General features: G+C 37.4%; 2 protein-coding genes across 2 annotated transcripts; one reads left to right on the top strand and one right to left on the bottom strand.

The window, feature by feature from the left end:
* Window positions 1-1367: 1367 nt before the first annotated feature.
* On the top strand, window positions 1368-8018 carry LOC148847118 (S-adenosyl-L-methionine-dependent methyltransferases superfamily protein). The gene is made up of 9 exons (XM_088950764.1): window positions 1368-1708; window positions 4478-4544; window positions 5402-5467; window positions 5605-5698; window positions 5843-5959; window positions 6308-6408; window positions 7072-7146; window positions 7232-7324; window positions 7398-8018. The coding sequence occupies exons 1-9, from the start codon at window positions 1695-1697 to the stop codon at window positions 7695-7697; spliced, it is 927 nt and encodes a 308-aa protein (XP_088806890.1). The 5' UTR covers window positions 1368-1694; the 3' UTR covers window positions 7698-8018.
* Window positions 8019-8702: 684 nt separating this feature from the next.
* FLD (protein FLOWERING locus D-like protein) lies at window positions 8703-12764 on the bottom strand. The gene is made up of 5 exons (XM_088950763.1): window positions 10791-12764; window positions 9897-10658; window positions 9753-9798; window positions 9198-9662; window positions 8703-9097 (listed from the first exon to the last, which is right to left on the bottom strand). Exons 1-4 carry the CDS (start codon window positions 12553-12555, stop codon window positions 9275-9277), a joined length of 2961 nt encoding a protein of 986 aa, XP_088806889.1. The 5' UTR covers window positions 12556-12764; the 3' UTR covers window positions 8703-9097; window positions 9198-9274.
* Window positions 12765-16333: the final 3569 nt, after the last annotated feature.

Here is a 16333-nt window from a genome sequence, read left to right as displayed (position 1 = left end):
CTTTCCAAACTGAGCCTAAATTTATAATTTAAAAAAAGAGATACTTCTTTAAAATAGGGAATGTCAATTACAGCCCGGGTCGGTTGAATTGCTCCTTGTTCCTATTCCAGTTATTCGTTGAGAACCATAACTTCAAAAGAAAGAAGAGTGTTGTGAAAGTTGATATCCAATTGTTGTGTTTGTAGCATTCTTAAGTAAAGAAACTGGAAAAGGGGACGAGTAATGCGAGTCCTAATCTCATGCCACTATTGCAGATAAAAATGGCCTATCTCATGCGTGTTTTTCACCAACTACAGTTTAGAGTATAGAAATCCACATCGTAAAACATATCCAACGTTTCCTTAGTTCCTTCATGCTCTATAATTGAAACGCCAAACCATAAGCTTGTGTCTTAGTTCCACTTTGCTTTGTTTTCTTGGATTCATTTAAGAAGAATAACCCATTAATATTTAAGAGTGAAGCAAGAAAATGTAATATTTGTTTAAAAAGGCAAAACAGAGCATGATGGAACTGGTCATGGAAGGAAGGAGGAGGGAAGGGAACTGGAACTACCCGATTTACTTGCTGTTCTTCGTCTCCGATAATGGTTAGGAATGCCATCACCGCCGGTAAGTGTTGATACTTTGTCTGTTCCATCGGAACAATTTAAAAACAAAGCAGTCTGACCTGGCGGTCGCCGGTTGCTCTGGTCACTAGCCGGTTGAAGGGTAGAATTCTAACCCTGGACGCGTGCGTGAGAGAGAGAGAGAGAGCGAGCGAGTGCAACCGTGCAAGTTCAAGGAACTACCGTTAGGAGGCGAGCTCCGTTAGGCTGGACATTAAACGACATGGCGAGTGCTCATTGGTGAGTCCGTTGGTAAACGTGGTCATTAGGTAAAAAGGGAAAGTTTAGGATTAATATCCTGTACTTTGGAGTTTGGATCCAGTACTTAGTATCTAAACTTTAAAATGTAATAATTTAAAATATATCAATTAGTATTTACTATTAACTAATTTGTTAATCAAGTGTTAAATGGTATTTAAAAATATATAAATACTTTTTGAATATCATCTAATTTTCTTTATCAATTATTCAAATATTGATAAAAATGAAGAGTTTCAAATCATTCTCTTTTATTCAAGAAATTAATTCATCAAAATGCCCGTTAAGATATAATCCGGACTTTCTTAAACAAGGATTTGGGTCTATTCGTTTTTTATGATTATTTAAATGATTGATAGAAAGAATTAAATAACACTTGAGGAACATTTATGTCTTTTCAAATGTCACTTAAGGCCCGTCAAAAGGAGAAATTAGATTAATACATTTTGAAAATTCGAAAACTAAATTATCCTGATTTAAAATTTGAGAAAAAAAAAATAACACCAGGACCAAAGTACAGGGTAATAATCGAAAGTTTTCCCTACGTATAAATTGTTCCTTTCTTAAAAGAGGAATCAAATGGTGAAAACTCCTGTGATCTCACATGTTTTATCCAGTCTTCTGAACCTTCGAGCCGGAGTAGGGGTCAATCGGTTTTGGTGCACCATCTATCACACAATGTTTCAACCTTTTGCTGCTTTAGGAAGTACTCTGCAAATTGCAGGAACGGTCCCTCCTTCCTTTCTGTTGAAACCAAAAACCGTGGAAGAGTGAACCAAACAGTCGAGCTTTTGGATAGATATTCTCTCTGCTTTCTACAACCAAAGTCTTAATGGATGCTGACAGGTATTGTAATAGTTAACTTTCTGTATCGCTCTGATAGTGATTATGTTCTGTTCTTTAATTACTAATCAAGGGGAACAAAAGAGAAAAGAGAAAAACCCTTTTCACTCTTAATTTTGGGCATTCTTTAAAAATTAAAACATCTGATTTCGCTGCATTTTACATTAATTGATGGTGAAGAAGTTGCTTATTCTTGTCCAATGACCAGCTTCTTCGCCAGTTAAAGATAAGCTTGAATGCTAGGGTTCTACCTTTTTTTCTTTGCGTCTACGGGATTCCCGTTTTGTTTGATGTTCCTTTTTTTCTTTATTACCTTTGCTGAATCTTGTTTATTCTGTATGCCATACTTTAATTGATAGTTCCAAAATGGGGAGATGAATGTATTGAGTCTGCTCTATCAGGCAGCAGGCTTCGTGCATTAGAATATGTCAGCGTTAAAGAGAGATTAAAATAAAGTATCAGAGATTTTTTTCTCAAAAAAAAGATGTATCAAATCTCATGCATTAGAGCATATTAATGAATGTAATTTGTAATATAGATGTTGTTGATTGTTTCATAAGCGCTGATTTCTGGGTTTTGCCTAAATCCACGGAATACATAGTTCGTAGGCGTTACTGCTACACTCTTGTTCCAATGCATCTATAATGAACATGGGCAAAAGTCAATTGTAATAGCACTGACCATGTGTTCCAGCCAGCTCCAGCAACATTTAAACTGTATCAAATGAACTTCTGATTTAAGTAACTTATTCACTTTCAATTTAATGTTTTATGATGTAAAACCAATCTATGTGAATTTATGCCTTCATATATTGTATCTTGTTTCATAAATTGAAGATTGATATTTTCTGTTGCAGTTCCCTTTTTGTAACTAAATTTGTGTTTCTTTTTTCTCTTTTGGGTGGGGGATTGGGATGATATTCTAAATATAAGTTAAGATTATTAATACAGAGGGTGATATACCTGCAAATTTGATTGATATATCTGACTTATTTCATGATTCTTTTTTATTTTTCTTAGAAGGAAATTATAAAATTATACTAAAGAGATATGTAGATGATAGGATAATGATCCTATACAAGAACTTGCAATGTGGCCAACTAGACAGGCACAGAATTGTCACTGGCTCACTATACAAAAAATCCCTACGGACATTTGATCTAACTGGTATGTCTACCATTGCATTTAACTCTCTAGGGAACCACTGTATCTGGACATGCAAATTAGTAAGTTTTTTTAATACTTATTTCATTAAGGTAGCTTACAAGTTTCCATAGTCCTTGCCCAATCCTCATGCTTCAGATAATGGCATTTTATAAGTCTCCTTCAATAAACAACAGGAAAAGACACAAATTCAAAAGCAATCTCTGAACTTGTAAGAATAACTACTACCTCTGCCTTAGTGGAATCTGTATCTCCAATGGATTGCTATGTGCCTATGTCTGTCTTGGTTGAACTTGTGATTCCTTTTTCTTTTGGATTAGGCCTCAAAGTGAGGCTTAAGGAAAATGCCCCAAGGCTCAACCTTGATGCACGTGCCTAAAAGTGTAGGGAATATGTTTACATGTTGAGTTGCCTTGTGTCAAAATCATGTGTTCCGTATATTTGTTGAAGTATAAGACTGACTGAGTTGAAGACAATCTAAGTTTTTCATGTTTATATTTATATGATCCATTTAAAAACTTAAGTGTTTTATACTCCTTATAAAAGAAAGGGCAGCCCAGTGCATGAGGCTCCTGCCAGTGTGGGATCTGGGGAGGGACAGATGTATGCAACCTTACCCCTGCACATACAGAGAGGCTATTTCCAAAGAGAGGTTGTAAAATTCAGATCTCTTAATCACGAAGACCCTATTGCGGAGAATTGAGTTTTGCAAGACGGGGTTGAGAAGAAGAATTTTTCACTGGTTCTTCAAGGGAAGGAATCAAAAGAGAATGGTGTTTCAGAGGGGATGATTAGAAGGGACGGAAGTGAAGTTAAAGAGGCCAATGCTGAGGTTCTGCTGGAGGGGAAGGAGACAAACAAGAGAAGCTTGGATTTGAGACAATTAGTTGATAGAGAGGTATGAATTGGTAAGCCTTTGGGCTTGTTTTTCTTGGGAGGTGAGAGCTTTTCTAGAAGAGATTTTGAAGAATTTTAGAGGAAAAGGGAGGAAAAAAGACTGAGGAAAGCATCTGAAGAGTTAGGGGGAGAACTTTGGAACGAGGAAGGAGGGCAGGAAGAGTTTGGTGAGGTGGATTGACATGAATTTCGTTTGGAGGAGCTTTTGGAGGTTGCTGTTTTGGTGTTGTGTAAGAATGGTTTCTGTTATTTGATTCTTGCATTGTATGTTGTTTAAGTTTGGTTGGAAGGATTGTTTTTGTTGTGCTTGTGGGGTGCTACCTTAACACCTACTATCTTGTTGCACTCAGTGTTTTCTTTTAGTGTAATTTTCCTCTTTACATTTAAAAAAAAAAGGCTTTGCCTTACATTAAGTGCTTTCTAATTTAAGGTATTATTTTTTACACCCATTTAAGCCACATATATCAAAAGATTCTAGTGCCTAGCCTCATCCCTCTGCCTCTTAAAACATTGATCGGAACTTACCACGTTATAAGTATATATGCTATTGTCCATGAATGAGGATACTTAAAGCATGTTTTGGTTGTTGCACTCCAACATCATGTTCTCTTGTATTGTTGCATGTCTTATACAATGAACAAGGATATAGTCGTGATGTATTTCTTTTACTTGTATTTAGAATTTTATCTTATGTTGTCCAAATATCTTCCAGGCTGAATTCTCCTAATACTTCTGCAATTACTCTTGAAGTCCTCGGCCATCAACTACAATTTTCTCAGGTATAGGTTTATTTATTTTGTTGAAGATAATAGTAAGTACATTCACTGTTTTCCCAAGAATATGATTAATTTGGCTTACTCCTAAGCCAACAATTCAGGGTCATATACACAAATTTTAGCTTGCCATTTCATTTTTTCAAGGGTTATGTCCTCTATTATTCTGTAGCAACATTTTAATTAGTTTGGACAAAACTTTTGATTCATACACAAGCTTCTCTAATGTTTGGGGATATGTCTAAATTACTTCATATTATCAAAAAAAGATATACAAATGTTCCTCCAATCAAACTACAGCTTGGAATCTTAGTTTTTAGCATACTCAGCCATCTCATGAGCAGGTACACTAAGAGATCTATTAACAAAAAGAAAAGCAACATGCCCAATTTCAGTACACAAGAGCTTTACTTGCATGAAGCCATGAAATGTGAAACTCTTAAACAGTGAAGAATCTTATGGTACAAACATGGAATTCTAAAGGAAGGCATATTTATGATAAGATTTTTCATTATGAGATGACTTGCATCATATATTTTCTTTTCATTTTTAAAACTCTCAACTAATAATATAAAATCCCCATCTTCAGATAATAGGTGCTTGTATGGAAATGACAGTGATAAGTATTTACTACTAGTTATTTCACTATATTTAGAAGGCTAACCTCTACTATCTCCCTTGTATCTTTATATATGAATGTTATATAATGTGTAGTCTTTTCACATTACATTTTCTCTTTGATCCTTTATTACCTCAACAGAGCAAATGATGATAGAATGAAAACACAAGTCTTCTTTTTCTGTATCTTTTCCCTGATGGCTTCCATTGCTGTTGTTGGATGAAATTTGATGTCATTATGGCAGGATCCCAACTCCAAGCATCTGGGCACCACAGTTTGGGATGCATCAATGGTGTTGGTCAAATTTCTGGTAACATCTATAGTTCATTTGAAATCCTTGTTTATTAAGATTTAAATTGTATTGGTGCCATCTATATGGGGTCTTGGGATTAGTTAAGGTTATACATCACCTGAGCCAGCTTATTATGTTTTGTTTCAATTATTCAGGAAAAGAATTGTAGAAAGGGTAAGTTTTGCCCATCTAAACTGAAAGGAAAACGTGTTATAGAACTTGGAGCTGGTTGTGGAGTAGCTGGATTTGGTTAGCTTCTTCTCTCTTACGTTTATTGTCATTGTCATACCGGAGCATGCATTTCTGTGCTAAATTTGACTTCCAATAGATTAAGTTGCAATGCTACATTCAGTCATCACTTTGCTTGGCTGTGATGTAGAGTGCTTCTTTCAGGCATGGCATTGCTAGGATGTGACCTAGTTTCAACAGACCAAATAGAGGTTTTGCCATTATTAATGAGGAATGTTGAAAGGAATACTTCAAGAATTATGCAGACAAATGCTGATTCAGGTATGCTGCAAACTTAGCCAATTTTGTTCATTTTTAGCTTCAAGGTTTTCTTGTTATGGAATTATATTTCTACCTCCATTTAATCTAAAAAAAAAAAATTGTCAATTTCTTTATGCTCTAACCACATATAACCTTATTGTGCATCATGTTGTATTAGATCCAGCATTCTTTTATTTTCTGGTATTTGATGATTTTGAAGTTACCCTTAGATCAATTTGTTATTTGGAGTATGAATTTTTATATTTTGGTTGAATCATATGATGTTAAGTATTAGATGTGCATCTTGCAATCAAGAAAACTTTATTGTATTATTGCTGTTCTTTTACATAGAAATTCTTTGCCTTGTAGCATCATTTGGTTCTATCCAAGTTGCTGAGTTGGATTGGGGAAATCAGGGCCATATAAAGGCTGTTGATCCTCCGTTTGATTACATCATTGGCACTGATGTTGTAAGTTCCTGAGAAAAGTTAACTCATCAATAAGTTGTCCTTTTTATTTATATTTGTGGTAGAAAATAAGTAAGCCATTTTAGTCTGGATCATAGGTTTGTCTTTTGTGCATATGCTTATGAAGTTCTGCAAGTTTTGAGATGTGGATATACTTGCTAAAACTTTAACGGTTTTCAGGTACATGATGAGATTATATTGTTCAATTAACCATGACTAAGCAATGTTTGAATTAGATTGGATGTTCTGTTCTACATAATGGAAATAGGAAAGCAAACTGAAAACTAAATATAAATTGCTAATTGGTATTAACTATTTAACTGTTTCAGTATGAGTTTCTGCCAAGAAAATTTGAAAGAAGCTCATATTTTGGTATCTTGAGTTTCAGTCTCCAACAAACATATCTTTCCAGTTTTGAGTTTTAATCATAATCTCATATGATTTATTATTTATCTATCCACTGCAAAACAAGGCAAATTTAGTGAGTTGGTACATGCTTTGGAATTTCACTAAGAATAATTTCCATGGGTTTCCTTTTTTCTTTTAGATGTTGAGGATAATATCTAAACTTCACTTGCACTTTTAATTAATTAGATAGTACATGTTATATCATGCTGGTTGCTTTTTGTTTCAGACAAATAATTTCAAAACTTTTTTGGATGTAAGGTTTATGCAGAGCATCTCTTGGAACCACTCTTGCAGACGATACTTGCATTATCTGGACCTAAAACTACAGTCCTGGTAACCTATTGCTGCCACTATGTGGTTCATATTTCTTAAGATCTGATTAACATATGAATTATTTGTTGCTAAAATCTTTGTTTAGTTAGGGTATGAGATCCGGTCTTCAACTGTCCATGAAAAAATGCTTCAGATGTGGAAGAGCAATTTTGAAGTGAAAACTGTTCCAAGAGCAAAGGTCTTTGACAGCAACCTACCATACTAATGCTTTGATTTACACCAATTAAATACTAATACTTTTTGCCATGCAGATGGATAGTAAGTATCAACATGCCAGTATCCAACTATTCATAATGGGTTTAAAGCCTCAAGCTGGACGTGTAGATAACATGACCCAGGGGCACAATCAGCAAAGCAGCAAAGTTAAAGCAATAGAAGCTGGCCATGGAGAAGAAGAGGATCATGAAAGGATAGAAGCTGGGCATACAGAAGCTAACGAAGACAGCGGATTGGTCATGGATCGTAAGGATAGGAAACAACTTAGTGACTGGGAAGCAAGGAGATACGGTTCTATGGCAGCAAGGCTTCTCCGCGATGTCAAGATAACTTAAAAAAGTTTCCAATGCAGATGGATGGAAGCTACCAAGATGCCATGGTTATGATGGGTCAAAGGCTGAACTGGGTCCACAGAAGATATGGTCTGAGGACATGACTGAGAAAGTAGCAATGTCAAATCAGAAACTGGGAAGAGAAAACATGAGAAAAGGAGACGTTGAGTTGGAGGATTTTAGTATAAACTATAAAGACGGAGTAATAGAAGCTTTTGAATTGAAAGCACAGTACCTAACAAGCAAGGGAGAAATGGCTTTATGGCTTCGCCGCTTCTCCTAGACGTGTCAAGATAGCATAAAAAGTTGTGGATTTTATCTGAATTTGTCCCTTGCAGCCCTGTATTTAGTATTTACTACATTACTAATTTTGGCGGACATTTTTGGGCACCGAGAATCTGGATTTCGCCCTCACTGTCCTCACAATTTCTTCTATGAATGAAAACATAGAAGTATGGAGATGTTTGCAATGCACGGCTGCAAATGTTGAGGAAATTTTTGTGAGGATGAAATCCGTTTTCACTTGCGCAATGATCACATCTTGGAATATCAGACAACTCCGAAAGCATGCTCAATTCATAATAAAATCAGTGTTCATGAGAATGGAAACAGAACTTGTAATATTCCTTGTCCGCCAAAGTTAAGCACGGAAATTAGTATTACTCGTCGGTACGTGGTACCGCGGTTCCCCGTTGCTCCCTGGTAAATCTGTGACAGTCTACAAGATAAAACATCCCATAACCTCCTTATCTGCACACACACACACAAAAAAAAAAAAAAAAAAAAAAAACTGTTTATTATTTATGGTCTCCACCCTCCATGATAGATGGAAAGGGCTCCTGCTGCTAACATTGCTCATAATTATTATTTGTGGAGATTCTGAAGAAATGCATTGATTTTCCTTGCCCAAGATATTGCCTAGCACAAGGGTCAGAACTCACAACGCCGCCCAGATTTAACATGGTTGAGATTTAGAAGCCATCCAAACCCGCATCTGACGATCTTGACTATCGCCTCAATAGACAGCTGCACAAGTAATATTTCTTCTTCATTTGCTCATTGGCTAATGGAACCAATGGCAAAATAGATACAAAGAATGAAAACAATAGTTGCATTTGTATCATGGTGTCATAGTTACAGACGAGATTTACTAACAAAGTAGCCAATATACATTTTTGTATCCAGGTCCAATCCGGAGCTTTTCTCTTTCACCCATGGGAAACTTCAAATCTTCTTCATGATTCAATGCCCCCAATTAACTCTCCTAAGCAGTGAGAATAAGAACAAGAAGTGCACAAATAATGTAGACAACCATCTGGAACCACGATTTTCAGGATGAGGCACATAATGTTCCAACTAGAATCATTTAGGAATTGACTTGGCAGCTATCCACTTTAGCCTTCCTGCAAACATACTCTAAAAAATGATTAACAAAATGTTTTCTCAATGCAAATAAGGCAACTAAGATGTGCCTAGAACAACTGTAGTTAACTAGTAACATACCTGATGAATTTGTGGTATAAAAGCCTATAAGGTGCTTGGTTTACACACTGATGTTCCTGTCTGAAAGACTGTTCACCTCAACTGGGAAAAGATGTTGAGTCATTGCTGCTAGCCATTGCTTTTGGATCATTGATATTGGCTACTGGTTTAGAGCCATTGCTGTTGGTTGCTGCTTTTGACTCATTGCTGTTGGCTGCAGCTTTAGAGTCATTGCTATTGGCCACTACTTTAGAACCATTGGTATTGCTGTTTGCTGCTGCTTTAGAGTCGTAACTGTTTTCCACAGGTTTGGAGCCACTGATATTGATGCTTGCCACTGCTTTACAGTCATTGATGTTACCTGCTGGTTTAGAGTCATTGCTGTTGGTTCCTGTTTTAGAGTCGCTGATGTTAGCTGCTGGTTTAGGGCCATTGCTGTTGGTTGCTGCTTTTGAGCTATTGCTGCTGGCCACTGCTTTAGCCCTTCTGAGAGAGTAAAGTTCCAAATTAACTAATATTAGAAGAATTCGTGATAAATAAAGCAATACAGCTAAATGGAAGATATTTAACTCATACCTGACCAATGGATGCTTTGAAGTGCCTGGCTTATGCTTTGATGTTCCTTTAACAAGACCAGGCAAAGAATATTATTTCCTGCCTCCAATCCAGATTGCATACATTGACAACAAATACTATTTAGTCCAACTCAAATAATTTTACCTGATTTAAGAGCTAAAGAAGTTGAGGTGGATTTGCGGTTGCCCCTCTCAGATTTGATAGAAGCAATAACAGAATCAGCAGCAGACCCCAAGCCTCTCCTTCCCACCAACTTCACACCAAGCTTGTCTGATAAAAAACTCAACCTCATCTCATCGCCTCCTCTGACTTCTCTGAGCTCAAGTGCCTGTTGCCTTGATAACAAGGTGTAGACATGAAGCTGTTGCTGCTGATTAAAATGTGACTGAAGTTGCTGAAATAATAATTTGTTTGAGTGCTGTTGATCTGGTTTTGATCCCTCACTTGTTTTCTTCCGAGGTCCACTAAAGGTGACCCTTAAAATTGCCATCGACTTGGGATCAGAATAATTAGGGCTAAAAATAACAGAAAAGCTCCCAAATTCTAGATCTGGCTCCCTGAATAAATCAGCAAGCAGGACAGCACAAGACTGTGCATCCTTGGATGGACTCCTCTCAACTTTGATGTGCAAGGCTCGGGCATTAGCATGATGAGCCATATTTGCAGCTTCTCGCACACCACTCAAGAAGGCCCCATGCATAGTTGCTGGGTATCGTCTAATTGTGGCCTCCCCAGCAAAAAAAAGCCTCCCATCTCCAACATTTTCTGCCAAGATATCATAATCATCCCCAGATGCCCCAACTGCAACATTAGAATAAGAACCTAAGCTGAAAGGATCACTACCCCACCTAGTACAGACAGTTTGGATGGGCTCAGGGACATCAATTCCCTGTGGTTCATAAATACCTGCATACATTAACTTGGGTTATTCAAATTAGTCATTTAGCAGGCGGAGCTCTTAAATTCTCCTAGAACAAAGGGCAGTGCTAGTAATTTAATACCTTCAAATTTCAAAATAAAACCGGAAAAGAGAAATACCTTTGAGAATCTGAAGAACTCGAGTCACAGCATCAGTGGGGGGCATAGTCTCAAACTTATGTGCAGCCTCTCCAGCTACCAAAGCCATCAAGAGAGGACCACCAGCCACGGTGGCGTAACTGTAAAACAGGAAAAACTCCCCACGACGACTAGGATCATCAGAAAGATGCCCAAAGGTATCAAGCTCTGTTCCCCAAAATGCGTGTGGAAACAGCATAGCAACCTTGTTTAACAACCCAAACCCCAATCTCTTTATCCCATCAAGCTTCCGCTGAGGCAGCTCTGGAATAAACTTGATAGAACCACTTTTCAGGACACCAAGTGGAACAGTGCACAGTGCCATATCACCCTCAAAAACCTGGCTTCCTGCAATAACCTGAACCCCATTGCTACCATACCGGATGGTGTGAACGGTTTTCTCGTAGTGAATGGGCACGTTTTCTGCCAATGCCTGGACCAGCCTCCCATTTCCTCCAGGAAGAAAACAATGGTCTCCACCCATATCATATGGATCATCCTGGTCCCAGAAAGCAAGTGAGAGTTTGGAGAGCAAACCTGCATTAGCATACTCCAGGTTTGCGAGATGCCAATTGAACAAGTTCATTTCTTCCGCATTGACTGCATCACCAAACACCTGCCGAAAGGTCTCCAATGCTGCCCCCAGGGAGACGTCCACTGATACCTCTCCCATTAACTGCCGGAGCCGGCTTGCTTTATCCAAAAGCCGGTTGAATGCAGTTTCCACCTTGGAATCCAAATCCGGGTCAACTGGTTTCCCATCTGATCTGTAAAGTGGGCACTTATCTCTGACCTTATGAAGAGGGTAAGACAATTGCCTGGCTAAAATACCAAGTGGGTTCCCAAGAGTACCTGTCAAGACACTACCCCCTAAATCAGCAGCTGCAGTCTTATTCAAACCCTCCATTTTCTTGGTGTAAACCCGCCCACCAGCCCGTTTTCTACCTTCCAAAACAACCACTTTAAACCCAAAGGCCATCAACTGCCTGGCAGCGGCCAAACCTGCCAATCCAGCTCCGATCACTATCACATTTGCCTTCGTCGGCTCTGCCGGAATCTTGTCTTTAATGGCCGGTGCAACCCCAAAATTAATATACCCATGAGAAACTAAGAAATTATAAGCCGAATTCAAAAGGGTACTGCAGTGAGACGGTATCGAATCAGCAAACGCCTCTTTCGTCAACCAATTTGACACATTCTCTCTCCACTTAGAGAGGATGTGGTTTCTGATAAGAATATAGTTAACCTGTTCGATCCCTCCAATAACAGAAACAACCCCAGCATCGATTTCCTCTTCGGTGAGGGAATCAGCAGGGAACCCGGCAGAGAGAGCTATCAGAGCTTCTGCGGTAGCTTCCTTGTTAATTACGATAATCTCTTCAGAGATATCAGAAGCAGTAGCAGGTAAGGAATTCGAGTTCTCTGAATTAATGGTTTTGATGGAAGGCGACGAGGAAGTAACAAGTTCGTTATTACCGTTAACATTGCCGTTGGAAAGAGAGAAAGGAGGAAATACCTGGTTGTGGAGCGGGAGGGACGAAGGCCTGCGAGTTCTTCCGCGCTTTCGCTTCCTGGGGATGGAAAGTGACGACATTGGATCCATATCCGAGTTCAAATTAGGGTTAGGATTAACGACTAAACTAGGGTTAGGGTTTGGTTGTTGGAGAAACGAGTTGGTTTGGGGGGAGTTCTGCATCGTGTTGGGGTTTGACGGAGCTTGTTCAGAGATTGGATTGAATGGGTTCATCTTTCTTTTATTTATTTATTTATTTTTTTTTCTTTTTGTTGGATTCCTCTTTTCTGCTCTTCTCCTTCAAACCAGTCGGAGATCGTTCGTTGGGTAGAGAAATTGGCTTCTTGCAGATGAATATGGAAGTATGTGGGAAGTACCTCGCGCACAAGGAGGGCGCAGTTAACTAGCAAAATCAGTGAGCCCTGGCTCGCTGAATCGTGTTTAGCTCAGCTAGCCTTGCAGCCAATACTTCTGGGTCAGAATGTTGGGCTAAAAGACTTGGATATCGGGTTCGGGTTAGGGAAGAAAATATGAAGCGAGACTGCGAGAGGCCGAGCCGAGAGCGACTAAATAATGGCCGACCCTATTTTCTCGGACGTGGATATCCCGCTTTCGGACCGGATCGGATAATAGATCCGATAAAAATAGGATCAAATCCGGTTTATTTATTTATAAATGAGTTTATATTGCATTTTTATAATTTTTTATAAATATATATATGATGAAAATAATTGAAGAAATAATTATATTTTTTGTTTTTTCTTTATAGAAACTGTTATATTTCCTTTTTCTTTTAATAATTTATTAACTTTTTAAATTAAATTAGATCATATCATATTCATATATTTGGCATCCACGGGTTCAGATTCGAATAAACTTTTGTAGGATGCGATCAAATCTTGGGATTGAGTCGAATCTATGATTCATAGTATTGGATCAAATTCAGAGAACTCTGCCCACGTTTATCGCAGCCACACACAGAGAACATCTCATCCTCTGCTTAGTATTATGAAGGGGGAGATGTTCCTAAGTCACGGGGGGGTAGTGTATTGTGGGTAGGCGTGGGCAAGAGATCCGGAGTCTGATCGACCACCTATCTTTGGATTGGGTTAGGATTGTGGCCTCACGTCCATGCCACTGTTACTTGTTTTCCGTGTATTGTGGGCAGGCATGAAGAGTGCTTGATTTGCGGGCAAGATGTGCAACATCTCATGGCATTACTATAAAGAAGCCGGTTAACTCTTTGGTGTAGGTTTCTTAATTCCCAACTTCATTTCGTGTCCTCTTTTGGGTGTATGGGTTACTGATTTGCTTGGGTTATATGTGTAGTTTTTGATTGCTCGAGGCGTTGCTAATTTTGAGGCGGGCTTGACGACTCTTAATCCTTACCATTGTTTCCGATTTTCAATAACAATGTAAGTATAGGACATATCCCTTGCTTAATTGACTTCCATTTTCTTTTAATTCCTTTGGATAAGTGATTGACTATTTCTCATCAAGCTTTGAGTGGTGCCACAACTAGAAATTGGCCGCCATTCAAGATAGGGCTATCAATGAGTGGGATCCGAGTTTGGTCTAGGTAGAAGCACTCCTGAATCGATCATTAATCAGGACAAAATCATAAACCCAAAACCGTCCATTTTAACTTAAAATTTAGGTTCAGACAATAACATAGGTTAAAAACTGAATCAATTAAACTAAAAAAACCACTTTTCTTATTTAAATTACAAACTAAAATTTAAGCTTTAATTATATCGTTAATAAAATTGATAGAAAAATACTAAATTATTTATATGTTAAAGCGTTAAACACCTTTATTTATCTATCTATCAGATTCAACACTTTAAACCTATGATAAGAGAAAAACTATAATAAAATGAAGGAAATAATATGGCTAACAAAATAATCAGTTTTGAGCATGAATCGAATCGGGAGGGGTGAGAACCGGAACCGACCCAATTATTTATTTCAACATAATCAAGGAACCAAATCCTTTTTAAAAGGTTGGGTCTATTTGGTCTAGTCGGGTCGATCTTAATGTAAGTATACTAAACATTTCTAGCTTAATTGACTTGTTTTATCTTTTAATTCCGTAGGATAAGTGACTGCATGTTTCTTGTGGGTGTGAGGGTTACTAATTGCTCTATTCCGGTAGTTGTGCATGTAACATTTCTTAATTTTTTAACATGTTAAAAAATTATTGTATTCCACATTAATTGAAAAGCATGGAAATGTCTTGCTTATCGAAGTCATCCCAATAAGTAAAGATTGTTTAACATCTTAAAAATTAGGACCTTATAGTTAGTAGCTTATCAAGTCAATTTTGGGTATTTGTTGTTTGGATTTAATAAAGGTTCTAATATTAAATATGTTGGTCTTAATTTTCTTGACATTGTTGTTGTAGATCTTTGGTGTTTAAGGTGTTGGAGAGAGAGAGAATTCAAGTGGTGGTGTTCATTATAAGTAACTACTTGTGGCTTCAATTGTATTCCTTTGTCTTTAAAATTGTTCTGTGAAAAAGTAGAGAAGAGAAGCTTCGGTTTTTCACTTCCAAATCATTTTGTCTATCACACCTAAGGTTGGGCAACAGCTTCAGAGGTTGGATAAGAGAGCTACTATCTTCTTTAATTCTTAGTTTTGTAACTTCAACCTTTCAACTCCTAGTCTGAGGTTGGGCAACAGCCTTAGAAACCTGTAGAAGAAATCATAGCCCTGCTCATTGAACATGTCAAAACATGATGAAAGCTTTTCATTGGTCCAACTGTGTTGGTGTTGAATTGTGTATGGAGACAATTACTAATTGTCATTATGTATATAACGAGCATCAAAGGACCCCTTGGACATGGTTGTAGAGGCCTCAACCTTCAAAGGGACTCTTGGACATGAACATGTGACTTATCTCCTTTTTTATATGTATTTGATGACAATGTAGCTTCAATCATCTAGATAATTGATTCCAAAAAATTGGTTGCTATCCAACATGATTCTATTTTCGAGAAACATGAAACCAATGACTACACCAAACATATTTGGCGATTCTCATTGACATGAACCTTTTTGAGTCAATTGAATTTGAATTTATACAAAGGGTAGCTAGTTTTGTAGTTGATTTGTTATTGTACAGTCTTGTGGGGGATCAGGGTGTAGAAGGAAGATCCTCTAGTGATATAGTTGATTTCTTGCATAGAGGTGTAAATCAGGTTGTGTAGGGTCAGCACGACACGACTTTGCCCTCGCCTATGCTTGGTGGGTCGTACCGTGTTGGCCTGTGGGCCATGCTTTAGAGGTCAGGCATGGCATGGCCCATGTTGTGAGGCTTGGCGGGCCTGGGCCAGCCAAGCCATGAGAGGCAGCATCTTTTTAATAAAAATTGAAAAAATAATGAAAATTTTATAATAAATTAAGAAATAGGCAAAATTTTTAAAAACTCTTAAAATTTTATTTTATATGAAATTTTATGTATTCAATATGTAATAATAAAATGAAATTAAAAAAATTACAATATAATTGGAATAAAATAGTATAATAAAATTATAAATAAAAATGTATATATATTATATATTATATATATACATAAACATACATATATATATATATATATATATATATATATGTATATATAAAAACATGCATGATATTTATGTGAAATATCATTTTATAGTTTTTAGGGTCATTATATGTGTGATAACAAAGAAACAACATGTCGAAAGAGGAAAGGAGGAGAAAGCGAAAGCAAAGAGAAAGTGAAAACAAAGAGTATGCTCATTTATACAAATATGGACAAAAGATTTTGAAGAAGATGGCTCTTGAAGAAGTCAAGATTTTCTTGTATGCAACTAAAAGTTGAGATTACTTGTTCCTAATGGTATAAAACTTTGGTGTTTCAGCTAGTTGTAAGGCCATTCTTGATCTAGACAAAGCAGAAGCCTTTTTATGGCTGTTCTTTTGGAAATCCAGGTTCATCTGGGGTATAGGACATGTGTTTTAAGAGAGTCTTGTGGCTTATTCTGGT

Source organism: Nelumbo lutea, chromosome 6 (assembly GCF_056320005.1).
Source record: "Nelumbo lutea isolate HS-2025 chromosome 6, American lotus-T2T, whole genome shotgun sequence".
Lineage (NCBI taxonomy): Eukaryota > Viridiplantae > Streptophyta > Magnoliopsida > Proteales > Nelumbonaceae > Nelumbo > Nelumbo lutea.
Note: the sequence above shows the minus strand (reverse complement) of the source record. Positions and strands in the feature narration are given on the sequence as shown.